The following is a 27,831-nucleotide window of genomic DNA, read 5'->3' on the forward strand; positions in this document are numbered from 1 at the left end:
ATCTCATGTGCAAAGACACATGTAGGCACAAAATAAAGGGATGGAGGAAAATTTACCAAGCAAATGGAAAGCAGAAAAAAGCAGGGGTCACAATTATGGTGTCTGACAAAACAGATTTTAGATCAACAAAGATCAAAAAAGACAAAAAAGGGCATTGCATAATGGTAGAGTTCAATTCAACAAGAAGAGCTAACTATCCTAAATATATATGTGCCCAATACAGAAGCACCCAGATTCATAAAGCAAGTTCTTAGAGACCTATAAAGAGACTAAGACTCCCACACAATAATACTAGGAGACTTTATCACTCCACTGTCAATATTAGACAGATCATTAAAATGGAAAATTAAGAAAGATATACAGGACCTGAACCCTGCTCTGAATCAAGCAGACCTGATAGATATCTACTGAACTCTCCACCCAAAAACAATAGAATATGCATTCCTTTCAATGCCACGTGGCACTTACTCTAAAATTGATCACATAATTGTAAGTAAAACACTCCTCAGCAAATGCACAAGAGCTGAAATCATAACAGTCTCTCAGACCACAGCACAATCAAATTGGACCTCAAGATTAAGAAACTCACTCAAAATCATACATCCACATGGAAATTGAACAACCTGCTCCTGAATGACTCCTGAGTAAATAATGAAATTAAGGTGGAAATCAAGATGTTCTTCGAAACTAATGAGAACAAAGAGGCAATGTGCCAGAATCCCTGGGACACAGCTAAAGCAGTGTTAAGAGGGATATTCATAGCATTAAATGCCCACATCAAAAAGCTAGAAAGATCTCAAATCAGCAAGCTAACATCACAACTAAAAGAATTAAAAGAACCCCAAAGCTAGCAGAAGACAAGAAATAACCAACATCAGAGCAGAATTGAAGGAGATACAGACACAAAAACCCTCCAAAAATCGACAAAACCAGGAGCTGTTTTTTTGAAAAAATTAATAAAATAGACTGCTAGCTAGACTAATAAAGAAGAAAAGAGAGAAGAATCAAATAGACACAATCAGAAATGGTAAGGGGGATATCACCGCTGACCCCACAGAAATACAAACAACCATTGGAGAATGCTATGAACACCTCTGTGCAAATAAACTAGAAAACCTAGAAGAAATGGATAAACCCCTGGACACATACACCCTCCCAAGTCTAAACCAGGAAGAAGCTGAATCCCTGATTAGACCAATAACAAGTTCTGAAATTGAGGCAGCATTAAATAGCCTGCCAATGAAAAAAAGCCCTGGACCAGATGGATTTACAGCTGAATTCTACCAGAGGTACAAAGAGGAGCTGGTACCATTTTCTTCTGAAACTATTCCAAACAATTGAAAAGGAGGGACTCCTCCCCAACTCATTTTATGAGGCCAGTATCATGCTGATAACCAAAACCTGGCAGAGATACAACAAAAAAAGAAAACTTCAGGCCAATATCCCTGATGAACCTCGATGCAAAAATCCTTAATAAAATCACAGACATGGCCTGAGACACAGCAAGCCTAACCAGTGTGTCAGAGATCTAGGGGAATTGGCTCCCCATGGCAGTACTCTGAATTAGTTCTGGGGATGTGCACATGGTCATGCCAAGTGTCCCTCCTCCAAGAGCTTCTGTTAGACTAGAGGTATAAATGATGCTGAATAAGGGCCCCTGGACTTAATACCAGATAAAGCATGGAGATACGTGGACAACCTGGGCATGTTACTTGTTCTTCCTGGGTCACAGTTTCTTTATGTTTGAAATAGGGATGGCAGCACCTGCTTTCTTAGTAACACTGTGAGGGTAAAATCTACGTATAAAAATGCCTTAGAAATGTAAAGACCTGAGAGTTTTTGAGCAAACCAGAAAGTTATAAAGAACTTTTCTTTTTGTGCAATTCAGTATATTTTGGGGGGTAAATTTTAAACACCAAATAATCCTCAACAAACGAATGTACACATAGTTCCTGAAATGAGGCAAATATACTCCTCCTGGAACATAAAACAATTAAAAATTCCAACAAATTTATCAAGTATGTAAATAAGTGTTGATAACTTGAAAAATAAAAAAGGAATAAAATCATGATACATCAACATGAATGAACCTTGAAAACATTATGCTAAGAAGCTAGACATAAACGGACAATTTTAAATAATTCCATTTATATATTTATATTATATTAAGAGATAGGAGGATCCGTTGTTCCAACCCAGGGAGAAAATGCGGCCTTTGACTGAAGAAGAGACCCGTGTCATGTTTGAGAAGATCACGAAATACATCGGGGAGAATCTTCAGCTGCTAGTGGACCAGCCCGATGGCACCTACTGTTTCCATCTGCACAACGACCGGGTGTACTATGTGAGTGAAAAGATGATGAAGTTGGCCGCTAATATCTCTGGGGACAAGCTGGTGTCGCTGGGGTCCTGCTTTGGAAAAGTCACTAAGACCCACAAGTTTTGGTTGCACGTCACAGCCCTGGATTACCTTGCACCTTATGCCAAGTATAAAGTGTGGATAAAGCCTGGTGCAGAGCAGTCGTTCCTGTGTGGGAACCATGTGTTGAAATGTGGTCTGGGTCGAACCACTGAAAATACTTCTCAGTACCAGGGCGTGGTGGTGTACTCCATGGCAGACATCCCTTTGCGTTTTGGGGTGGCAGCAAAATCTACACAAGACTGCAGAAAAGTAGACCCCATGGCGATTGTGGTATTTCATCAGGCAGACATTGGGGAATATGTGCGGCATGAAGAGAGGTTGACTTAAAACGAAGTCATTGCAAGGACAGGCGGCTGTATGGAAGGGCCAGCTTTGTTTCCTGTGTTTGTGTGGACTCCACCATCATGTTGAATTTTGTCAACACTCTGACCTCTTCAGGGACTTCTTATTTACTGTACTCTCTATCATTGACAAATGCAGTCTGGATTCTTATTGTATACAGAGATGGCTCAAAAATGGGGTTTCAGATCTTTGTGTTTGTGATGAAATAGAATACTCTGTTTCATATTTGAATCAGAGGGCTTCTTGTTCTGAGAAATAGGTTCAAAATCATTGGAACTAGGAACAAGAATAGCTTATTGTTATCTGTGATAACACTTTTTTTTTCTAAACTCATGATAAGAACACAGGGATTGTCTTTTTTATTAATATGCAAGTTAGTCATTTCCATAACAGAATAATAAACCACATGTGGGGTTTTAAAAATGAAATTTGTCTAAAATAATAAGAGCAATTCAGCTATTTTTCTATACAGTAATTGGTGTGTGGTATGGAAGAAAAACAGATTCAAACCCCACTTCTGCCATCTACCAGCTATATGGCCTTGAGTGAGTCATTCAGCTTTAATAAAGTTCACTTTCTTCTCTTTAAAAAGACATGAAACTTAAAAAAGTAGCTTTGGCCATCTACCTGAGAATTAGAAATTCTGATTTTTGGAATTAGAAATCATGATTGTAGGCTGGGCACAGTGACTCACGCCTGTAATCCCAGCACTTTGGGAGGCCAAGGCAGGTAGATCACTTGAGGTCAGGAGTTTGAGACCAGCCTGGCCAACATGGTGAAACCCCATCTCTACTAAAAATAAAAAAATTAGCCAGGTGTGGTGGCACATGGCTGTGGTCCTAGTTACTTGGGAGGCTGAGGCAGGAGAATGGCTTGAACCAGGGAAGCAGAGGTTGCAGTGAGCCAAGATCGTGCCATTGCAATCTAGCCTGGGCGAAAGAGTGAGACTCTGTCTCAAAAATAAATAAATAAATTTTTACAAGCTGTTTTCTCAGTATTTTTCTTGGATGAGATGATCCTAGGCTGATTGTACAGTGTACAGTGCCTGGGGAATGATAGGTGTGGAATAAATGGTAAGAATTATTTTTATATTATGTATATTATGTATTCCTGTTATTAAGTGTAGAGTTTTATGAGGAGTATAATTTGATTATATTACCTTCTTTTTTACAAGCTGTTTTCTCAGTATTTTTCTTGGATGAGATGATCCTAGGCTAGAATGTTTTTTTCATCACTATGATTTTATAAAACATAATTTTTTCTATGAACCTTTACTTACTTGACTGGATTGGACTAAAAGCACTGATCAGAGACTGCGACATAAAAATTCAGGCCCTTTGTCCTTCCCCGTGCCTCCCAAAGTTATTTTAAGATTGTTAGAATATTTCTTTAACAACATTTTGTAGACAAAAAATTTAAAGACTACCTGTATATTTAATGAATTTAATATATTTAATGAATATACTGCTTATTTTAAGTTCCAAACGTGAAGTCTTTAAGAATAAAACATTACCAACTCCTGCTTTTATAAGAAAAAAAAAGAGATAAATGTATTTTCATATCCCAGTTTTATCCTCATCTATTCATAAAAGTCAGGCTGCCCAAAGGAAGCATGCAACACTGCAAGGAATGCAATTTAGTGTGGCTGGGCAACTTTGGCCAGAGGGGGTGCAGAAGGGAGAAAGAAGACGGAAGACAGTCTAAGACTCAAGGCATCTTGCAACTCTGAGACTTCAGAGGTGAGGCCACCTATGAACTGGGTGGATGTTTGGGAAAACATGTAATTCAAGGCAGTTCTAAAACCCTGTGGGTTTTGTGTGGATTCTGAGGTAATCCTACAGTAGGAAGTCCAGCCAAATGGTGAGAATAAGCAAGAGTCTTGGGGAAAAAGGAACAGAATGAAGGCAATGTCCTACCATAATGCATGCTCTTGCAAGGACAGACAGACACCGTGATCTCCTCAGGATCTTCTGAGGCAGTTTGTGTGTAAGGAGGCAAGTTGCCACCAAAATGGGAAAGAAGTGGTTAAACAGCAACAATAGGGCTCCTGCTTCCTGGAGCTATTGGGTGACATTTCCCTGCAACAATCCTAGAATCTTAAAGTGTGGTGTCGGTTTCACTTAGGATTCCAAATCGGAAGTGACTTTTCCTGGCAAACGCAGTTTAAAGTGTTTCTTTCAGTGTCATGCTGTACAGAAAAATACTAGTCCCACAGAGAAAATTAGTCACAAAAACAGAAGGAAAAAAATACAACATGAATGCAGACCCAGGACACTAAAGTCAGAGAGACAGAACCACAGCCTCACACAACCATTGCTCACATTATGTAGAGCATTACTGGAAGGAAACAAAGTCTTCAACAGAAACCTGCTGCACCACTCTTAGCAAACTCCTTTGTTTGGCCTGGGGCCACTTTACCTGTGTATTGTTTTGTAGCAGATTTTCCAGGTAATGCTTAGATTTTTCATACTCCCCTAGTTCATTGGATTGGGCTTCAGGGGCTCTTTCTGGTGTGTGTCTGATTCAAATTGTATTTTAGGAATACTTAGAATTGAGGAAGAATAGGATGTTAAGCTACTGAGTGCAAAGCCTCTTTACTAACTTCCAATAATATCTGAACTCATGTCTAAGGAACATAGAAGCATCTTTCAGTTCCTAGTCTCATTTTCCCACCATCCAAATGTTCTTTAGGGAGAATAGAGCTCCTATGCAAGGAATTGCTCTAGAGAAAACCATCTTTCTTCAAGTTTGAGAAACTTATCCCAGACCAACTTTCATTCCCCAAATTTTGTTTAAATTAAAAATAGGCAACTAGAGGGGGTCAGCTAGTTGATGTTCTATAGACTCTTTCCTTGAAGCAGGGGTAAAGATCTTTGATTTATTTCTTAATTGTTTCTGTCATTTAAGGGTGCATCAGAGACCCTGTTGTAATATTAAGTTATATCACTATTGAGGAGCCCATAAGGCTGGGACTGATACAAGGATCATCATGAAGAGCAGCTACTGAGAGCTACTGACAACTTCTTAGAGGTGTGGCTGAAAGCAACTAGCAAGAATAAGAGACAAAATCTTGTGTTGAGGGAAGTCACCTGTGAGGGCGGCAGCTAGATATTGAGGCTTGGGAGACCTTATTGTTCTAAGATACCTGGCCTTGTCTTCCAAACAAAAATCATCCTTGACATGCAGAAAAACTACTGATTTCTCAACAGATTTATAATGGAACAGATATAATGATGTGACCTAGAGCAATTTCTTTAACCTCATACAGAATCAAATTCCCCATCTGAACATAAACATATTTACCTCATAGGTTTATTGTGAAACTTAAAATAAAATATATAATTTACCTTGCATAATGCTTAGCATATAGTAAGCACCAAATATACATTAGTTATTAATATTGTTATTTTCATGAGCAAACTTAGTAGGGATAAAAGCTCAGAAACACTGGGTAGGAGCTTGAGCTAGCCATAGAGACCTTGAATTGTAACCTGGCCTTCAGATTCCTCATCAGAAGGGTGGGACCAGGAATAAGAGCGTTACACTTGGCACAAGTCCAAACTGCATGACTGCACAAACACTGTAACTGCTCTGTATTCAGACACATTTGAAAGGATTTTTCCAGCATAAATTTCTAAATGTGCTGCTTGTTTTGTAATTCAATCTAGGGCAGCAGCAGCAGTGCTATCATTATTTACATTTCTACCTTTTGGTCTTGGATCCAAGATATTTGCAGCAGTATGAATTGGCTCATAAGAAAATTCTTCTCTTTTCTTTAAAAAGTTTCATGTTACTTTCTTTTATACCTGTAAGCAAGTAATTATTAATAATCTTTTACATTGATTTGTTTCTGAGACATTTGGTCAGAAATAATTTGCAGAAATAAATTGATTCAGATACTGTAGCTAATTTAACATTAATTTTTTCCTATTTATTTGATTTTTAGAAATTATTCCAGTAGAGGAGAACCTCATTAGCAACATATTAGCTTTCTAATATTGTTAATACAATTTTTTCATTTTAATGAACAAAAGGCAATAAAAAGACCTTGTAAACAATTAGAAAATCATCTTGCCCTCAATTAAATTTTCTATTCTCCAAGATTTGAATCTTCAACAGTAACCTAAATAGCTGTTAACCCTCTATTTATGAATGTAAAGGGGAGAAAACATTTTGTTTATGTCAAGTCTTAAGATTGTTTCAATAGTGACCAGTTCCTTTTCACTCTTTCCTTTATCTTGGTTGTGTTTGAGTCGTTAAGTTGTAAGTTCTCGGACATTAATAACTGCACATTCTGGAAGGACTTTCTTTAAATCTTTTATTGTCTCCTCTTGGCTCCAAACTGTGGATCTGGGACCACGTACAACTCCAAGTAAACTTTTAGCCTTCAAATGACCTCAGTATTACATCCTTCCTGAAGTATTGCAGAATTTTTCTCTAAATTAAAGGAGAATCACAGGACGTCACACTTAATGACTCCTGATTCAAAGTTAATTTTCCTTCCTTTGATGCCTAAATCTACTTCAGCACCTAATTATATAATTCTGCTTTGGAAGGGACCCTAGAGCTTAATCTAATTTTCAACTAACTGCAGGATTCATTATTAGAGAACCAATGATAGTTTGTAAATCAGTCTTTGAGCATTTACCTAATAAAACTATTCCATCAGTAGTTAGAAACGTATTTCTTAAAATGAGCTAAGACCCACCTCCTTAAAACTTCCTTTGAGCAAAGGTTCATGGCCCCACATAAGAAGAGATTTTCCTATTTTCATTTAAAGTATCATCTTATTAAATTATCTCTAAATGGATCAAATATAGCATATTTTAACAGGAAGTATTCCTAGTGGTTCTATCTCCATTAATACATACTCCAAAATATTGCCCACTCTTTTAAGCTACCAGCCCTGATGCAGTATCCCAAATATCAGTGCCAAAACCAGAAGTGCATTCTCCTATTACATTAGTAATAATTGTACAGTATGGTGGCAGGAAATGCACTTTCAGTTCACTGGCTATAGCTATTAAACTATGCGGAAATGACTGCCTGGAAGGCAGCCAGGTCCCTTGGCTTTAAGGCCAGCTCTGAGGAAGACAAAGGTAATACAAGAAGGGAAACTATGCCACCTGACCAAAAGCATTATTGAGACACTCTAAAGCAGTGCTTCTCAACTCTTTGTGGTGAAGGAACTTTTTTTTTTTTAAATTTCCAATCGGCCATGGACTTTTGTAAAATAGAAAATTATGCACTTGGATAAACCAGCAATGTGAAATGCTCTAAAAATTTCTAAATACTTACCATTTGTATACTTGATCAGTATAACTATATACTTTCATGATTTATATACTTATTATACTTATCTCATAAGGGACTGGTAACAGTTTTGGAACTGGTATGTGGAATACATGCTGGATAGCACTGCTCCAGAAAGGGAGAAAGGATGAGAATTACATTTGCCATCCTATTCTTTTAGTATGGTTCAAGTGACATGCTAGAAAGGAACTATTCCTGCTGCTGGTAAGTACCAGAGATGTGTGTATGTTAAATATAAGATTGGTGGCCATGCTTAACAAGATAGTAAACACTTGGCTATAAAGATAGTATCAATGAAAACAATTGCCATTTATAAACCATGTTTAAAGTAGTTTAATGATGAAATCTTGGTTAATCATATGAATATGGGGAAAAGTATGTTTGCCCAGAAGTAGGTTGTATCAAAAAGCATTTTCTCACAGTTACGTAATTACCAAGAATAGAGTTTAGGGAGTGACACTGCCAAGCAGGCAAAAGAGAAGACTTCCAAAAGAGAAATTTTGCCAGTAGAAACCTGGAATAACCCCAAGGTCAGAGGTAGTAAGGAGAGAAAGGGAGTTGACAATAGGATGATACGTGGTATATTTCATTAAAGAAATGAGGAATAGTTACATGAATTCTTCCTCTATCAGTGATGTTTGCTCCAGGATGAAGACTTCTAAAGGAATAATTGTGACACTGAAGGCTATCATATTGGGAATCAGGGCCAAAGAACAGGGCAATACCTCATGGAATGTCTGACTACTACATGGAATCAGAAGACAAGCTAACCATCCACCATGAAGGGGAAATACTGGCTTTTCTCTCTTCCCATGTACAATAAACCAGAGATATGGCAATCAGATTCTGCATTAATTGTCAAGGGAACAAGGATTTTTCACATGTACAGAAAATATGAATTCCAGCTAAAAACACTTTTTAATCCAGGTCTTCATATGTAAATATAAACAGGCAACTGAGAATCATCAAATTGAGTGAAAACCAAAAACATTAGAGCCACCAGACTCAACCAACACAATAACTAATGTTTAAAGAAACAGTATGTGGAGAAAACAGAAGTGAACTACAAATGTGGATAAATAGGATTTAGAGAAACATTTTTCACACTCAGTCACACAATGCCCAATACATCATTAAATACCTTGGATCCATAAAATAAAAATAAGCTTTTACAAAAAAGAAAGTAATCAGAGTTCCTAGCTATAAGCAATATAATCCACTTGGGCTTGTCTAAAACTAAACAAATATCTAATGAGTGGTAACTATATGTTGGTTATTCTTTCAGGCACTGGGAATACAGCAGTGAGTAAAATAGACATTCCCTGTCCTTAAAGAGCTTATATTCCAGTCAGAGGCTAGAGATTATAAGGAAATAAACATATAATTCAGGTAGTAATGGCAAGCAGAGTAAGGGAGACAGCAAGCGACGGGGTGTGTGTGTGTCTGTGTATGCATGTATGTATTATAGATAGAGTGGTAAGAGAAGGCCTCTCTGATAAAGTAACATTTGAACTAGGAATCAAAGGAAGTGATGAGGTGAATCAAGAGCAAGAGAAAAAAATATTCTGAGCAAAAGGAACACAAAATAAAAAAGATTTGAGGTGGAAGTATCTGGGAGTTTTGACTAATAGCAAGGACACCAGTTTGGCTTCAGTGGGCTGTGTGAGAAAGAGTGATAGAAATTTAGGTGAGGGCAATAAGAATAGGCCAAGTTATATAGGACCTTGTAGACTATTGTGTTTTGGCTTTCACTATGAGATGTATGAAAAGCCATTGTAGAATTATGAGGAAAAGACTGTGATAATTTACTTACACTTTAACAGTATAACTCTAGTAGCTATATAGATAATAGGCTAGAGGTGGCAAGGGTAAAAGCAGGGACATCAGTTAGCAGGCTATTACAATGATATAGGAATGTGATGATTGTGGCTTGGATCAGGGTATTAGCAGTGGGGATGGGAATATATGGTCAGACTCTGGATATATTTTTTAAAATATGGACAGTATTTCCTGATGGATTGAATTTGGAATATAAGAGAAGGACAGAATGACTCCAAGATTTTTTCCTGGGGAACTAGAATAACTAAGGTACTATTTATTATAATGGAGAAAATTATAGGAGAATCAGTTAATTTTTGTTGGAGAATGAAGAGCTATAGTTTTGGACATGTTAACTAGGAGATGTATATTAAACATTCAATTGGAGATTTTGAATACTCAGTGGGATACATTTTTCTGGAGTTCAGGGGAGGCATCGAGTCTATAGATATTAATTTGAGAGTTCTCTTTATATAGAAGGCATTTAAAGTCATGAGACTGCATGAGGTCAGCTAAGGAATGAATGTAGATAAAGAAGAGAAGAGGACCAAGGATTGAGTCTTACATTACTTCAGTATTTTACAGTTGGGAATTAAAATATCACCAGAATACATATACACCATAGAATACTACACAGTCATAAAAAAGAGTGAAATCATGTCCTTTGCAGCAACATGGATGCAGCTAGAGGCCATTATCCCAAGCGAACTAATGCAGGAACAGAAAACAAAATACTATATGTTCTCACTTATAAGTGGAAGCTAAACATTGGGTACACACAAACATAAAGATGGCAACAATAGGCACTACAGACTACAGCGCAGGGAAGGGAGGAGTGCAAGGGTTGAAAAACTAACTATTGGGTACTATGCTCATTACCTGGGTGACGGGATCAGTTGTACCCCAAACCTCAGCATCACACAATATACTCATGTAACAAACCTGCACATATACCCTCTGAACCTAAAAGTTGAAATCATTTTAAAAAAAGAATTTACAAATATCACCAGAGGAAATTGAGATGAAATAAATAGTGAGATAGGAGAAGTATGAAGAGGCTACCTGAAAGCCAAGTAAAGAAAGTGCTTCAAGAAGGAGAGAATAATCAACCATGTAAATGATACCAACAGATTAAGTAAGATGTAGACTGATAACCTTTGAATTTAGCAATATGGAGATCAATGGTAATATCAACAAGGGTAGCTTGTAAAACAATGTCATCAGTTAAGAGTGAGAATGGAGTACTCGATATGGGAGGTTTAAGGAGAGAGTAGATGGTATAAAATAGACAGCTAGTGGGTTATAAAAATGTCACAGCATTGCCAAGCTCTAAAAGCTCACTTGAGGTTAATGGTCATGAATGAAGGAGCATAATATTAAATGTTAAATTAAATATTAAATTAATAAATAATATTAAATATTAAATGAATAACAAACCAGTTAACATGGAAACAGAAAAGGTGGAAAGTGTGAGGGCGAACATAAGTCATATTCCTACATTGTAGTTTCAACACAGAAGTTTGAGTTTTGACTTCTACACTTAAGAGGTAAATACTATAATGTAAGAATTTTTTCCAAATATAGAAAGGCTATACATGATATGTTGGTCAGACATAAATATGACAAATGTTTACTATATCGATTTTTTAAATTAAAAATACAATTGCCAGGACTGGCGCAGTGGCTCACGCCTGTAATCCCAGCACTTTGGGAGGCCGAGACGGGCGGATCCCGAGGTCAGGAGATGGAGACCATCCTGGCTAACACGGTGAAACCCCGTCTCTACTAAAAATACAAAAAAGGAGCCGGGCGTGGCGGCGGCGCCTGTGGTCTCAGCTACTCGGGAGGCTGAGGCAGGAGAATGGCGGGAACCCGGGAGGCGGAGCTTGCAGGGAGCTGAGATGGCGCCGCTCACTCCAGCCTGGGCCACAGAGCCAGACTCTGTCTCGAAATAATAATAATATAATAATAATAGTAAGAATGACATATGCCTAGACAGATTCTGGTAAAAATTTTAAACTCTAAAGTCAAAGTGAATATCCTCTTCCAAGCACCTTGGTGTAGCACATAAGCTACATATCCCTATGGGGTAGCTCTACTGGATCGCTAACTCACCTGTTCACCAAAATTAACTGAAATGGATCAAAGAGCTATCAAAAAATATGAAATCATCAAAAGATAAGAACTACTACTAAAAAAAAAAAAAAAGCATGAGAATTAGCCGGGCGAGGTGGTAGGCACCTGTAATCCCAGCTATTCGGGAGGCTGAGGCAGGAGAATCGCTTGAACCTGGGAGGCGGAGCTTGCAGTGAGCCGAGATCACGCCACTGCACTCCAGACTGGGCGACGGAAAAAAAAAAAGCACGAGGAGATAAGGCACAAAACCTAGATGCTATAATTCCATATGGAAAAGATGATCTATGAGTTTGACTGCATAACAATTTAAAACATTTGCAAAGCATGGAGTATTATAAGTTAATTAAAAAGACCAATGGCAAAGTGATAAGAAAGTAATGTTTATGCTAGAGGTTTAATGCCTTGATGTTTATATATTACTATTGATATTTAAATGTACCTATTAAGTTCTTACAGATCCATAATAAGAAAAATTCAATAGAAAAAATGGACAAAGAACAAGAAAATAGTTCTCAAAATGAAACATATAAATAGCCAATATTTATATTTAAAAGTATTGAATCTCACTCAAATTTTTTAAAACTCAAGATATCAGTTTTTACTTCTCAGATAGAAAAAGATTGAGAAATTTGATAATATACTTGGTTGCCAAGAGTGTGAGAAAATGAGCATTCTCCTAAACTCCTGGAGTAAATTGGCGTAAGCTTTTTGGAAAGCAATTTGGCAATATTAATCAAAATTTCAAAACATGTATTTGTCCCAGCATTTTTACTTTAGAAATTTGTGCTATAGATACATTAGCACAAATATCCAAAATACATGTAAAACATATTTATTGCAGCATTTTTGTAATACCAAAAGTCTGAAAACAATCTAAATGTTTATTAGTTAGAAACTGGTACTTCTGGAAAAGAGAAGAGTCAAATATAACAGGAGTCTGTTTGCATGAGGACTAAACAGTCTCCCAACTGTATTCTTTAAAAAACAGTTTTATGGAAATGTAATTCACATGTAATAAGTCACCCATGTAATGTGCACAATTTAATAGTTTTTAGTATATTATCAACATTGTGCAACTATCACCACTATCTAATACCATAATATTTTCATCAACCCAAAAAGAAACCTGTACCAATTAGAAGTCACTCGCAATTTCTCCTTTCCCTCAGCCCCTGAAACCACAAATTGACTTTTCCTTATGGATTTGCATTTTCTGGATATTTCACATAAATTGAATATTATAATATGTGACCTTTTGTGTCTGGCTTCTTTCATTTATTGTGATGTTTTCAAGGTTCATTCATATTGTAGGATGTATCAGTGATTCATTCTTTTTGAATCTAGAAAATATTCCATTGTATGGATAGGTCACGTTTTGTTTAGCCAGTCCTGCTGAACAATCTTTCAACAATTATTCTTAATAATCCTATTGAACATTCATATACATGTTTTTGTATAGACACATGTTTTCAACTTTTTTGGTTATGTATCTAGGGATGGAATTACTAGATCATATGATAACTTCATGTTTAACATTTCAAGAAAATTCCAAACTGTCTTCCAAAGTGGCTGCACTACTCACAAAGTGCTGGGAGATTTACAATCTCACCAGCAATGTATGAGGCTTCCAGTTTCTTCACATCCTCACTACCACGTGTGATTGTCTGTTGTTTTGATTTTGGCCATTCTAGTGGGTGTTAGGTTGTATCTAATTTTGTTTCTGCTTTGCATTCACCTAATGACTGATGTTATTGAGCATGTTTTCATGCACATATTGGCCATTTGTGTGTCTTTGAAGAGATGTCTATTCAAATCCTTTGCCCATTTTTCGATTTGGTTCTTTGTTTTTGTTGTTGAGTTGAAGATCTTTATCTATTGTGGATACAAATTCCTTATCAGATATATGACTGGCAAACATTTTCTCCTATTCTGTGGGCTGCATTTTCACATTATTGATTATATTTTTGGCAGGAAAAAAAGGTTTTGATTTTGAAGAAACGTAATTTATCTATTTCTTCTTTTGTCACTTGTGCTTTTCTTGTTGCATCTAGGAATACTTTGCCTAATCGAAGGTCACAAATATTTACTCCTATGTTTTATTCTAAGAGTTTTGTAGTTTTGGCTCATGCATTTATGTCTATGATTTTGAGTTAATTTTTTGTACAGCATATGATTTGAAGTAGGAGTCCGACTTCAATATTTTGCATGTGGCTATTCAGTTGTTCCAGCACCATTTGTTGAAAAGACTATTCTTTTTCTTAATTGCATTTTCAGGTTGTTCATGGCTAGTATATAGATATACAACTACTTTTGTATATTGAACTTGTGTGTGTGTGTCTGTGTGTGTGTATTTTAAATAGAGAATTTGCTCTGGAAGTTTGTTACAAATAGATATATACATAATGGCAAAAATAATTTTGTGTGCATACACACACACGTGTGCACGTGCACGTGCGCGCGCGCGCACACACACACACACACACACACCCTGCAGGCTGTTGGGTAACAGCAGTGGAAAAAATTAGTCATTTGTTGAGTAGTAATCCATTGTATCAATATAACCACTCTACCATTTGCCCCTATAACAGTGCAGAATTTGCAATATATCTACAAAAAATGTAAAAATTGTTTGAGTCCTGGTGAACTCACATAGTCTAAATGGAGAGCAATGAGATTACTAGTGCCTAAATCTCAGAATTCTAATTCAAAACTTGCAGTAAAAAGTGAAAGTGAACACATCCCAGTTTAATCTTTTACCCCAATGTCTTTAAATTTCTTCACATTTTACTTTATTAAAACCAAAGTTAATCTTCTTTATCAGCTCAGAGCTATTTTAGATGCTTCCCAATCTTCAATCTTCCTTCCCCTGTAACTACTCCCTCTTTATTTAGAAGGCATACAATAGACATTAACCCTAATGTAGAGAAGTAGTGTGGCATGGGAGTTGAGGGTATGGGCTCTGGAGTTAAACTGCTTGGGTTCAAATCTCATTTACGCTATATATTTGCTGTTTTGCCTAAAACATACCTTTACCTCTCTTGGCCTCAGCTGCCCCATTCTAAAATGTGAGTTATTTTAGCACCTTCCTTAGAGGATTTTTGTGAGAATATGTATATAAAATTCCTGAAACAATACACTGTAAATGCTCAATAAATGCAAGGACATCATTAATATTACATGTCAACCTGTTGGCATATAAGGAGATCTGTCTCCAGCCTGGGAAGATTTTAAAATAAGCAAACAAAACATCTTATTTTTAGCCTTTGGGCATCTGCATTTTCTTAACTTGTTGGAGAGAGTGTTCCTAAGGGATTCCCTTTTTAAAAGTTGGGGGCATGAAGAGGAAAGTGCCAGAGGGAGATAGTGAAAGACTCCAAGAAAGCAGAGAAGACGAATGGAAAAGAGAAGAACGTCAGAAGGAGGAGAAACCAAAGAGGCCAGGGAGAGGAAAGTAGGTGGCTGGGGAGAGAGAGTATAACAAGAATAAAGTTCATGAAGGTAGGATGGTTGGGGGAGACCTTGTAATACAGAGCTAAGAGCTGTATTGAAGTTTAACAGAAAAGAAACTCTTGTTTGAAAGGAAGAGATTGGCTATATTTAGTACCGGGTAGGATGTCAGTTCTGAAAATAAACTGCTCCCAGAACTGAAAGCAATCCTCTGCACTGTTGTCACCTGCAGCATGCTGGCCTTCCTTATAGAGGAGAGTGGAACATGGTCATATCAGCTACCTCAGAGTTTCTGACATTCACAAGGACTTGCCCCACTTTATCTCCTTGTCCCATTCCTAAGTTTTAAAACTTCTTATTAATGAGAAAATAAGTTATACAGCTGAGAAAATTGAAGTATATGTTGGTGTGTATGTGGAGCAGGGAAGTATCCTGCTAACTTAATACCAGAATCTAAATACCATGTAGCCAGATGCTTGATGCAATATTCACCACATCCATGGTACACATCTGGCATACCACTGTAGACATAGGGACCTAGTCAGAAGTATGACAGGCCATATATAAAGATATATTTGAAGCATCTGATAAGTGTCATAGAGGTAAGTTCTCTGTGGAGATGTCATGCTTGTGTGACTTAGGGAACTCACATAGGGCATGCAGACAGGCACAGGTTAGGATACATTAGGAAAAGACAGAGAATTCATGATTTGAGCCATCAAAAACAGAATGCATGTGGAGGAGGATGGAAATGAGGAGAAAGTTTTCCTTTTCCAATAGGAATAAATATACTTGTATTCATAAGTACAATGCCATCTACTGCTCCTTTACAAGACAAAGAGACTTACAGGTACATTTAGATATACACACACACAAATACAAACAACATATATTGTGTTGGGAAAATATAGATGATGCCTTTCACTGAATGAGAAAAAAAACTAGAAAATGGGTATTTTGATGGAACAAAATATAACCAGAATTTTAACTTCTAACTTTAATTCATCACTTCCACTATTACCATTCTCTCATCTAGACAGTTGCAATAGCTCCCTAATTGTTTTCCTGCTTCCAACATAAACCCCTCTTCTGAATATATATTCTACAGGGCAGCCAGAGAGATCTTTTTAAAATCGTAAGTCATATTCATCATTCCTCTGCACGAAACCCTACAATATCTTCTCAGCCCACCCTGAGTAAAATGCAAAATATTAACATGGTCTGCAAGACTCCACGTGATATAGCGCTCTGCTACCTCTCTGGTTTCATTTGCTACCAATCTTCCCTCACCCTTTCCACTCTAGGCATAGGCATGCTGATCTCTTTGCTTCTCCTAGAACACATCAAGCACATTCTGACCTCAGGGATTTGCATTTACTGTTTCCTCTCTATGGGAAAAGCCTTCCCCATATAGCTGGATGGCTTGCTCCCTCACTGTGACACTCACCTCAATGTCACTTAGTGAGAGAGACTTTTCATAACCATCATATATAAAATAATGAGTACAGCTGCTTGATAGGTAGTTGGATATGTGGGTCTAGAGTTCAACTAGAGGTCTGAGCTAGAGTATGTAGCTTGATAAAGTTCCTATGTAATTCTGATGTGCAGCCCTGCCTGAGAATCACACTCTAAAAAGAAGCACGCACCTCCACCAAATTTAGTAGTAATCTCCAATTGCCAAATCTAGTAGATACTTTATATATCTCATATGACCACTCTCTTGGAATTAATAGTTAATCATTCTTAACTTCAAATATTCTACTTCCTTGGCTTCCAGGTACCACACACATGATTCTCCTGCCAGCTTTCTTCCTGTTCCTTCTCAGTATATTTTATGGGCTTTTTTCCTGCCAACTCCTTAAATATAGGTGCTCTCCAAAGTTTCAACCTCTACCTTTCTATCACTGTAACATTTTACACACTCTCTCTGGCTAGGGTCATCCATTCACATGGCTTAAATATGTACCCTACTGATGTCTATATTTCTATTCCTTATCCAGATCCTCTTCTAAGCTCAGAACCCATGTATAATATTACCTATATTACCATCTAGACATTACATGGGCACCTGAAACCCAATGTACCCAAAGCTTTCTTATATTTCCTCCATATCTCAGTTAATGGAACTACTAACACCCCACATAAGTCATTAGATCTTGTTTATTCTGCCTTCTACCAATCATCAACTTTTCTTCATCCACACAGTCCCTACAATGATTCAGTCCACAGTCATCTCTGACTTGATTTATTGACAGATTCTATTGCAGTTTATATGTTATATAACTGTATTTCTCTTCAGTATTAGGCCATTTTGGCTAGCCCATCATTATTTAACCCCTCTGCTCTTCTGTCCTTTTGTTTTAGCAGACTGTGAGTAATAAGAGGATAAAACTATTCATTTATACATTCAACCAATATGTATTGATAACCTACTACATGGCATACCGTGTCATATTCATTTCCGTATCTCACATATCAAGTATATTGCCTTACCTTAAGTATGTACTGCATATATGTTTGTTTTATATTCAAACTTACTGTGTCACAGATAAGGAAAATAGGGCCTAGAGATGAAGAATGACTTGCCAAAGCCACACAGCAGGTAGGTCCAGTTTTCTCCACACAGAAGCACTTTGTCCCTCCCTCACACACTTCCATTATTGGTAATATTGCTCCTAAACTATTTGTCAGCTTCTGTGACAAGAAAATAGTTATCTCCACCCCCATAGGCTTTTCAGTTAAGAATCTATGTTCCCTTGGCATTGTTTACAATTCTGGTGTCACCACTGCTGAATCAGGATGTCCACAGATCAGCTTTTTATCTGGCACTTCTAAAGAGCTCCTGCTGACTTCAATAGAATATGGATAGAGCTGGCCTCCTGTAGGAACTTTCAGGCTCTCGAATGGATTTGGGATGTGTCCTGGGAGAAAGAGAATGAGGAAAGACTTTCAGAATTTGTGTGGAAGCCTGTGTTTTATAAAACAAAACAAGAGAAAATGAGTTATAAGAGAGAATTGATTGGATTAATGGATGAAGTTCCTGATAATGATTACTTTTAACACTATATTGGACTGTCACATAAAGTTGGTTCTTTATGTCTATTTCCACTTGCTACAATTTAGTAAAATCCTAAATAAGTTCAGTACATTCTAGGAATATAAATAAATCATGCAATGTGTAACCTTCTAGAGAAAATGTCTGCTTCTAGTTTGCTCAAGCAGAGTGTAGGGGACCCTCTTAGAATGGTTTAGAAATATGTCATTTCTCTGCTGTCAATGGACCTTATTAATTCTTTTTTTTCTTTTTTTGAGTCTTACTCTGTCACCCAGGTTGGAGCGCCGTGGCACAATCTCACTGCAGTCTCCGCCTGCCGAGTAGCTGGGATTACAGGCGCCCACCACCACGCCCGGCTAATTTGTGTATTTTTAGTAGAGACTGGGTTTTGCCATGTTGGCCAGGCTGCTCAAACTCCTAACCTCAAGTGATCCACCCACCTCAACCTCCCAAAATGCTGGGATTACAGGCATGAACCACCACACCTGGCCAAATTTATATTTAAATATCACTTTTTCTTGTAAGCATTTTATAACCTCCTCAATACTGGATTAGGTATATTTCCTCTCTGCTCCTTTCCAAAACACTTGTCACCTTTTATTACATTTGTCTATTGGCTAGCTTTCCTACTAAATTATGAGATTTGACATTTTACCCCACCACCAAAACCATTTTCAATAAGTCACCAATAGCCCTTTGGGGCTAAATTCATTGAATACTTTAAATTACTTATCCTAATTTCTCTTCACCATTAGCCCATTTTGACTACTCCATCTTTATTGAAACTCTCTCTACTCTTCTGTGACAATGTGCTATCCTGATTCCTTTCTAACATCTGCTTACTCCTTCTCTTGTTTCTTCACTGATTCCTCTTAATTTCAACTTCCATTTTAGATTCAAGGGGTACTTGTGCAAGTTTGTTACACTGGCATATTGCGTGATGCTGAGGTTTGGGGTATGATTGATCCTGTCACCTAGGTAGTGAGCGTAGTGCCCAATAGGTAGTTTTTCAGCCCTTGTCCTCCTATCTGTCTCCTCTCTTTTGGAGTCCCTAGTGTCTATTGTTCCCATCTTTCTGTCCACCAAATGTTTATTCCCACTTATAAGTGAGAACATGAGGTATATGGTTCTGTGTTACTGATTTAATTTGCTCAGGATAATGGCTTCCAGCTGCATCCATGTTGCTGCCCAAAACAAACAAACAAACAAAAAAAAACAAAAAAAAGACAGATTTTGTTCTTTTTCATGGCTGCATAGTATTCCATGGTGTATATGTGCCTTATTTTATTTATCCAGTCTACCACTAATGGGCACCTAGGTTGATTCCATGTCTTTGCTATTGTGAATAGTACTCTGATGAACAGGCACATGCATGTGTCTTTTTGGTAGAACAATTTATTTCCCTTTGGTTATATACTCAATGGTGGGATTGCTGGGTTGAATGGTAGTTCTATTTTAAGCTTTTTGAGAAATCTCCAGAGTGCTTTCTACAGTGGTTGAACTAATTTACATTCTCAATAACAGTGCATAAGTGTTCCCTTTTCTCTGTAGTCTTGCCAGCACCTGTTTTTTTTTTTTTTTTTTTTTGACTTTTTAATAGTAGCCATTCTGACTGGTGTGAGATGGTATCTCATTGTGGTTTTGATTTACATTCTTCTGATGATTAGTGATATGGAGCATTTTTTCATATGTTTGTTGGCTATATGATTCTTCTTTATCCTTTTGTTCTCTAACTGTTCCATATGGTAACACAGTCCTTTTCATTCTCCCTTTCCTCTACCTCAGCAATTTCATCCATTTTCAAAACTCCAGTGATCTCTTTCATGTTAACAAGCCTTAAAGTTCCTCAAGTTCCTCTCCTGTCTTATCACTCAAACTCTAGTACCATATCTCTAACTTTGTACCAAATATTCCTACTTGAAAATGTCTCATCTTTACCTCAAATTCAACACTTCTGACGAATAACTCAAAGATCTCATTATATTCCCTATTTATGGTATAGTGAAAGGAATACTAGACCAAGTGTCAGGAGACTTGGATTCTACTCCTGGCTCTGCCACTAACTTGGTATTTCCTGGTTTTTCTCAACAAGTGTTTATCTTATGAAAATCACAGTAAACAGTACCTTGAAGGGGTCATATACAAATCTTCAAGTAACTAATTATAGTTGGAAAGATAAGACATATACATAAGTTACTACAGTACAAATTAGAAAGTGATAAATACCATAAGAGAAGTATAACTACATTGTCATGAGAGTTCAGAGGTATTTCTGGATGATGAGACAATGAATTATATTGTAGAGAAAATAGTATTTGATGTAGTCTTTGGACTATTTGGAGGCAGAAACAATAATACCTGATTCATTTATGAGTGGAGGCTAACAGAGAGAAAGGTTAAATAGATGCTAAAGTTTCAAACTTGTGTAACTAAAGCATTTGTGATGTCATCTCAAATAAAAGAGAAATCAGGATAAGCAGGTAGCTTGTGGTTTTGAATACAATTTTATAATTGAGGTTGGTCTCACACCAGTCAGAATGGCTATTATTAAGAAGTCAAAAATCAACAGATGTTAGCAAGGCTGCAGATAAAAGAGTATACTTATACACTGTCAGTGGAAATATAAATATTAATTAGTTCAACCACTATAGAAAGCAGTTTGGAGGTTTCTGAAAAAAAACTTAAAACAGAACCACCATTCAACCCAGCAATCCTATTATTGGGTATATATCCAAAGGAAAATAAATCATTCTACCAGAAAGACACATGCACTCATATGTTCTTTGTAGCACTATTCACAATGGCAAAGACATGGAATCAATCAATCTGGGTGCCCATCAGCAGTGGATTGGATAAAGAAAATATGGTACACCATGGACTACTATGCAACCACAAAAAAAAAAAAAGAACAAAATCATGTTCTTTGCTGCAACATGGATGCAGCTGGAGGCCATTTTCCTAAGTGAAATAATACAGGAACAACAAAAAAAACCCTCATGTTCTCACTTATAAGTGGGATCTTAACATTGGGTACTCATGGACACAAAGATTGCAACAGCAGACAATGGGAACTGCTAGAGGAGGGAGGGAGGGAAAGGATAAAGGGTTGAAAAACTAACTATTGGATAGCCTGCTTACTACCTGGGTGACAGGATTAATCATACCCCAACCAAAGTTCTTTACAACCTTAATATCATATATATATATATATCATATATATATATATAATATATATAATATCATATTCCTTTAAACTGACTCTCCCTTCCAACTTCTGAGTATGGCAATGGTATCATTGCCATTACCATATTCAACTGAAAACATCTCATCCTTACTTCCCATTCTCACTGTCAATTCCCTAACCAGGCCCTTATCATTTTCTGTTTAGATTACTCCAAAATACCCCAATTTGGCTGATCTGACGCTAGTATCTCCCCACTTCTATATATCATGCCCAATGTATCTTTCTTAAATGTGGCTTATTTTCATACTTTATTCCTTTGTTCTAAAATGTATTTCTAATTCCCAGAGCAGTAAGTCTAAATTGCCTGTCATTCGAGTTATTCTCCAACATTATATATTCCAATCCTCTCTTCAATATACCTCTTACATAAGACAGTCTGAATGTTTCACTCTTCGCAGAATCCATGCACATTGCTACCACTCCAGCTTTCCACATGTACCCTTCATGTGAATTATATATGGTTATTCATTTTCTGCCCAGATCTCAATTCCTCTTTGAATCCTTACCTATCTAATTTATTGCAACATTTGTAACTCCTTCATCACTTTCACCCATGCCCTAGTCTCTTTTTCAGTATGCTCTGTTAGATATACTCTCCCTTCTTTCAATATGTTTTTGAGTTAACTCTCATATCAGAAATGATCTGAACAACCAGTTACTACAAAGCGTGGAAAGATGTATTTTATTCATTACAAAATCATGACTCAGAGATTTCTAAAACAGACTTAGTAAAGAAGATATTTCCAAGGCAGGGTGACTTTTCTGGTGTCTTCAAGGTTACTTATTTATTTATTGAAAATCAATGGCTTTCAGAAATAGATATGTTGATCTGTGCTGAGACAACATATCCAAATTCAACTGGAATTGAATTAATGTCAGCAAGGTGCCTTAAAAAGAGAAAGAAGGCATTGGATTGGGAAACAGGAGACTTGTGTTCACTTCTAGGCCCAACACTGTCACTAGCTGCATGATCTTGGACAACTCAGTGAATCTGTCAAAATATGTTTTCTGAAGAGTACACCATTAACTAAGGAGCTAAGAAAACAAATTTTCTGAAGTGCACTGCTACAAGAATGTAACAAGTTTGTAAAAGAAGTTGTCAGGCAATACATAGTGAGCTTTGTAATGTCTCACCGTCAAATTTCTGTATATAATTGTACTATAGTGATAGCCTATCAAAAATCATGGAACTTCAATTTGTCTTTTAGAAACAAAACAGCTTAAAGAACAAATAAAGATATTCATGTAGATTTCCAAAAACTGGTTATCCATTCATTCAATAAGTATTAATTTAGTGATCAGTATGCTAGGCTTTGGGGATGTGCAGTGAAGACAAATATAATAAATATTATATCTGCCCTCAAAGAGATCACTGTCTAAATTGGGAGACAGACAATTATAATAAAGGGTGATAAGTTCTGCAATGGTGGTAAGCACAAAGGGGGCCTCTGGAGCACAAAGAAGAGGACAAATCTGTTCTAAACTAGTCTTTTGAACAGACAGTTGATTAGGCAAGGCTTTTCCTGCAATAAGTGACTGCTAGGCCTATAAAATATCCAGGAATATTATCTTAGTCTTACTGGGCTACTGTAACAAAACACCTTTGACAAGATAACTTATAAACAACAGAAATGTATTTCTTACAGTTGTAAAGGCTGCAAAGTCCAAGATTAAGGTGTTAGCAATGTCTGGGGGAGTCGTACTTCCTCATAGACAGTGCCTTCTCGCTGTGTCCTCACGTGATGGAAATGGCAAGGCAGGTGTTTGGGGCCTCTTTTATAAGAGAACTAATCCCATTCATGAGGGCTCCACGTACATTATTTAATCACCTCCCAAAGGCCCCACCTCCTAATTTTATCATATTGGTGGAGAGGTTTCAACATAGGAATTTTGGAGAGACACAAATATTCAGACCATAGCATTTACCAAATAATTTTAAAAAGTTAGAACAAAAATCCCTGAAGGGATTTGCAGATGTTTTGATACTGTGGTATAGTGGTTAAAAGTACAAGCTCTGGAGTGTCAGCCTGAGTTAAAATCCTAGATCTGCAAATTGCAAATTAACTTGGACAAGTTACTTGAGGTCTTTGGACCTTGGTTTCTCATTTTAAAAATCAGTACAATTCATAAATGTACCTCACAGGTTTGTTGTGAGAATTAAATAGGTTAAAACATGTAAAATTCATAGAACAGCACCTGGCAAAGAGTAAACATGTCACCCTGCACACTTGAATGTCAATTCCAGGAGTGCAGGAAATCTAACTGTTGAATTACTAGCCTTTAGTAAGTGGCCCATACCAGGCATGGCTGAATGAATGAATGATCATCAATTTAACTTTTTTTTTTGTCATGGGTATAATCCTAAGAGGTAAGAAGGTTGAATAATCCCAATTGTTTTCATTGTTGCCTTAATATAGGCCCACAGAGTAAAGGAGGGAAAGGAATTAGGCAACCCAGCTATTCTACTTTAAAGTTAGATTTTAAAAAATAAAAGGGCTTCAAATTGAAATCATCTGTTGCCTCTCCTATGGGTTACATTAGAGCAAGAACAATTTCTTAACATTCATAGCTACTATTCATGGGGTGCTTGCTATATGCCAGAGAGGTGAAGTGAATTGCCTAAAGTGAGGTAGCTCCCAGGTTGAGGAGCAAAAATTTGAACCCTGATCTGTTTGACCTGAATCTAGTTAGTACAGTGCTTGACACATAGTTAATGTGCAATAAATATTTGTTGAATAAGTGGGTGAATAAATATATCAGCAAGTATATTTTCTTCTGTAGATGAACCTACAGTTTAGCTTTAAGGGTTTTCATGATCTTGATAAGCTCAAGCCAACGTTAAGAGTAAGGAAAAGGTATGAGCCACAAAAGAGAATTTACGTAGGAAAATCTCTTGACTAGAAATTCCAAATGGAAAAAGAGAGCTGGATTTGTTTAGTTACACACACACACATACACAGGCATGCACGCACGCACACACACATATACATATATACGTCATCACAACTGTTTAGAGCACCTTAAACACATACATACACACAGGAGCATGCAGACCCACACCACAACTGTACTTTTTTTAATCTCATGCTTTCTTTTGTCTTCTTAACACATCTGAGAGAGGGTAAATGACAGAGTGTCAGAGTTAGAAAGGACGTTAGCAATTACCTAATCAGATCCTCTCATGTTAATGTAAAAATTGACACTCTAGAGGGGAAGTAAATTGCTAAGGTCACACAAGGAGTCAGAATAAGATTAAGAATCTCAGTTTCCTGACTCACAGTTTGTTTTACTCTGAACTGTCACCATTTACCATCTCAATTTTATAGATGAGGTAACCAAAGCATCCTAAGAATGTTGATGGCCAAGCTCCTGCCACTTGTCCGTTGAAATAGGACTTGAAATCAGATCTCCTTTATTTTAAATATAAAGCTTGCTGTCATCCAAGTGCTTCTGTCTGGATGCCCAGAAGAAAGATCCTTTCCTATTGAATTAAACAGTGGACTGAGGGTAATTTACAGAAAGCTTTGTCCTTGGCTTTAAGAGAAAATGTCCAAGGCTGCTTTATTTTCAGTCCCAGGGAGGCTCCATGAAGGCAGGAATGCTGTCTGTCTTCCTTATTGAATTCACAACACCTAGCACAAAGGAAGGCAGTTAATAAATATTTGTTGTTGAATGCATGCCATGCTAAAGGGAAAGTAGGTTGGGTAATGGTTTCCCAGTGGCAATGGATGGACAATCATTAGGGCTGGAAAAAGTGGGAACAGATGAGGAAAAGAGGAGGAACCCTTAAACAAAGGAGAAGCTCTTTCTCTTCATCTTATTGAAGCTGCAATCACTGCGCACAGGCTGAGTAGATTGGTAGAAATGTGATTGGCAAACATATTTAAATGAGACCTCCTTAAAATTGTTACTCTCCACCCCACCCCCACGTTCCTTTACATTTTGTTTCAGTCATTACCCAGGGACCGGATACAGAGATTCCTATGGGGAGTTTTAATGGGTCGATTCAATTTCATCTGGATGACGCCACTTAGCCAAGCATTAAGAGCTACAGCTCCGGGAAAGCAAACGACACCGGGGCGGGGGCGAGGGGGAGAGAAAGAAATTATAACAAGGAGCAATAAATCCCTTCTTTCCCATCCTCTGCTATAACCCATTCACAAGACCTCCAGAAATCATCTACATTCACAAAACAGCCAGCTAGCTAAGCTGAACACACTGCAACCTCACTCCCTGCCCCCACTGCAGATTATATACCAACACACCCTGAGCCATATAAATAATCACACACTGGCGGTATCTATTGCTCCGTTGAGATACCCTGTGTCTACAACTGCAGTTTCTGCTGCTTCGGTTCATCTGTCAGATTGAAGGAGAGGGAGGCCGAGGTGGAGGCGGAGGCGAAGGCAAAAGAGAAGGAGGGGGAGGAGGTAAAGGAGGAAGAAGGGGAGGAGGGAAAGGGGAGGGCAAGAGGAGGGGAAGGAAAATACTGGAGGAGGAGGGGGAAAAGAAACAGGAGGAGGAGGAGAAGGGGGAGGAGAAAGAGGCGGAGGAGGAGGAGAAAGAAGAGGCGGAGGAGGAGGAGAAAGAGGAGGAGGAGGAGAAAGAGGAGGAGGTGAACAACTTACCCTGCTGAGCTTTCTTTGGGGAATACGTGCATCAAGATTTAGATCTGCCTGTAAAATCTATACAAAGCATATGCCACTACAGGTTTGACTCTCCCCTCCCCCGTTTTTTTGTTTTTGTTTTGTTTTGTTTCGTTTTATTTTCTGTTTTCTCTGCTGTGTCAAAGAACAAGACAGAACTATCTCTGTTTCTGGCTCCACTGTCTGCCAGTGAAGGAGTTTTCATTCAGACTTTCGGAAGAGAGGTGGAGAAACCTAAAGACTGAGGAGAAGAGATCCTTTCAGCCAGATGGGGCATTAGTTCTTCTGCTTTTCTCAGCATGGATAAGCCCTTTCCTCAAGGTAAGCCATAGAAATTAGCTCTTTAAAAACCCAGAATTCTTTCTATGCAATGCACAGATTGCCATTCATTCCAGCCATCCTGTGCTGTCTCTGTGTGTGCGTGTGTGTACGCGCGCTTGCGCGCGCGCGCGCAAGCGCATGGATAAAATAAAATGAAAACCCTTTAAATGATATTTAAATAAACCAGCTCTTGCAGAAAACTATCCATATTAGAAATGTGTAAATCAAAATAGAACTTCAAAATAATATTTTTGTAGGCGAATGTCAATTTAATTTCTAGCCTGTTAACCTTTAGATGCATTTTGGTACTTGCCTAAACCCTTCAAAACGCAGCCTAACCACCCAAGCTGAGGACAGAGAAAGAGCCCGTGCTAAGGCCAGTCTGGCTGCCCAGCGGGCATCCTGTCAGCATGGGGCTAGCCTGCTATTGGCTCACAAGTCTGGGCTGTGCATCGTTCAGATTTCATCACATCACCTTGCCCTGGGTAGACATGGCGCAAGCTGACACGGCATAACCCCCCACTTACATTGAGTCAGAGCAGTGATTTAGAAATCTCTGGATCCGTGCCTGGGTACGTGTGCACACGTCGCTGTGTGGCATATGGAAATGTTGTCAAAAGTGAGAACCTGTGAGCACGTCTACTTAGCCAATAGGCATTTGATACGACCTAGGGCAATGGTTTACTGCACACTCACTTCCATGAAGCTAACTAATTATAATTATCATTCACCTCTGCATGCTGCAAACCAAGTTGGATGAACAGAAAACAGACCTTGAACTCTTAAGCAGAAACTCTATTTTGAAATGGAAACTATTGTTGCTTTTCTGGGAATATTAAAACCTCACTGTATCATGATGTGTTATCACATGAATTTGGATATACCAGGTGTTAAATCATGTTTCCAAAAAGTCGACTGCATTCATAAATACAAGTAAGGCACAGGCTAGCATTTTATCCACAATGAAATATTGGTCTTGCTCTCCTTGCCTGTAAACAAACATGTACAAATACATTACTATAACATTCTATATATTTGTCTCTTTGTGTTCTGTTTTTAGGTCTCTCTAGCTGTGAAACAGTCTAGA

General features: G+C 37.7%; 2 protein-coding genes and 1 long non-coding RNA gene across 4 annotated transcripts in view; 2 read left to right on the plus strand and 1 right to left on the minus strand.

Annotated features, from left to right (window-relative positions):
• The window catches only part of SPRY3 (sprouty RTK signaling antagonist 3), a 166,400-nt gene that overhangs the window by 131,668 nt on the left and 6,901 nt on the right, over nucleotides 1-27,831 (plus strand). The window contains exon 2 of the mRNA XM_028842203.2: nucleotides 26,570-26,744. The gene's annotated coding sequence lies outside the window, so the exon portion shown is untranslated. The remainder of the gene's footprint in view (nucleotides 1-26,569; nucleotides 26,745-27,831) is intronic.
• Nucleotides 2,181-3,737, plus strand: LOC144338649 (60S ribosome subunit biogenesis protein NIP7 homolog). 2 transcript variants are annotated; one of them, XM_077989019.1, is made up of 2 exons: nucleotides 2,181-3,116; nucleotides 3,440-3,737. In XM_077989019.1, exon 1 carries the CDS (start codon nucleotides 2,207-2,209, stop codon nucleotides 2,747-2,749), a length of 543 nt encoding a protein of 180 aa, XP_077845145.1. In that variant the 5' UTR covers nucleotides 2,181-2,206; the 3' UTR covers nucleotides 2,750-3,116; nucleotides 3,440-3,737. The 2 variants fall into 2 exon arrangements, with proteins under 2 accessions (XP_077845145.1, XP_077845146.1); XM_077989020.1 differs by lacking the exon at nucleotides 3,440-3,737 and having other exon boundaries at nucleotides 2,192-2,487; nucleotides 2,629-2,892.
• Nucleotides 22,433-26,505, minus strand: LOC144338650 (uncharacterized). The gene is made up of 2 exons (XR_013412909.1): nucleotides 26,406-26,505; nucleotides 22,433-25,409 (listed from the first exon to the last, which is right to left on the minus strand). It is a non-coding gene; the product is annotated as an uncharacterized LOC144338650 (long non-coding RNA).

The sequence above is a fragment of the Macaca mulatta genome, chromosome X (assembly GCF_049350105.2).
Source record: "Macaca mulatta isolate MMU2019108-1 chromosome X, T2T-MMU8v2.0, whole genome shotgun sequence".
In the NCBI taxonomy this organism is placed as follows: Eukaryota; Metazoa; Chordata; class Mammalia; order Primates; family Cercopithecidae; genus Macaca; species Macaca mulatta.

Bases quoted from the DNA above. Each gene is read 5' to 3' on its own strand.
- LOC144338649 (XM_077989019.1), top strand. From the start codon at position 2,207: ATGCGGCCTTTGACTGAAGAAGAGACCCGTGTCATGTTTGAGAAGATC.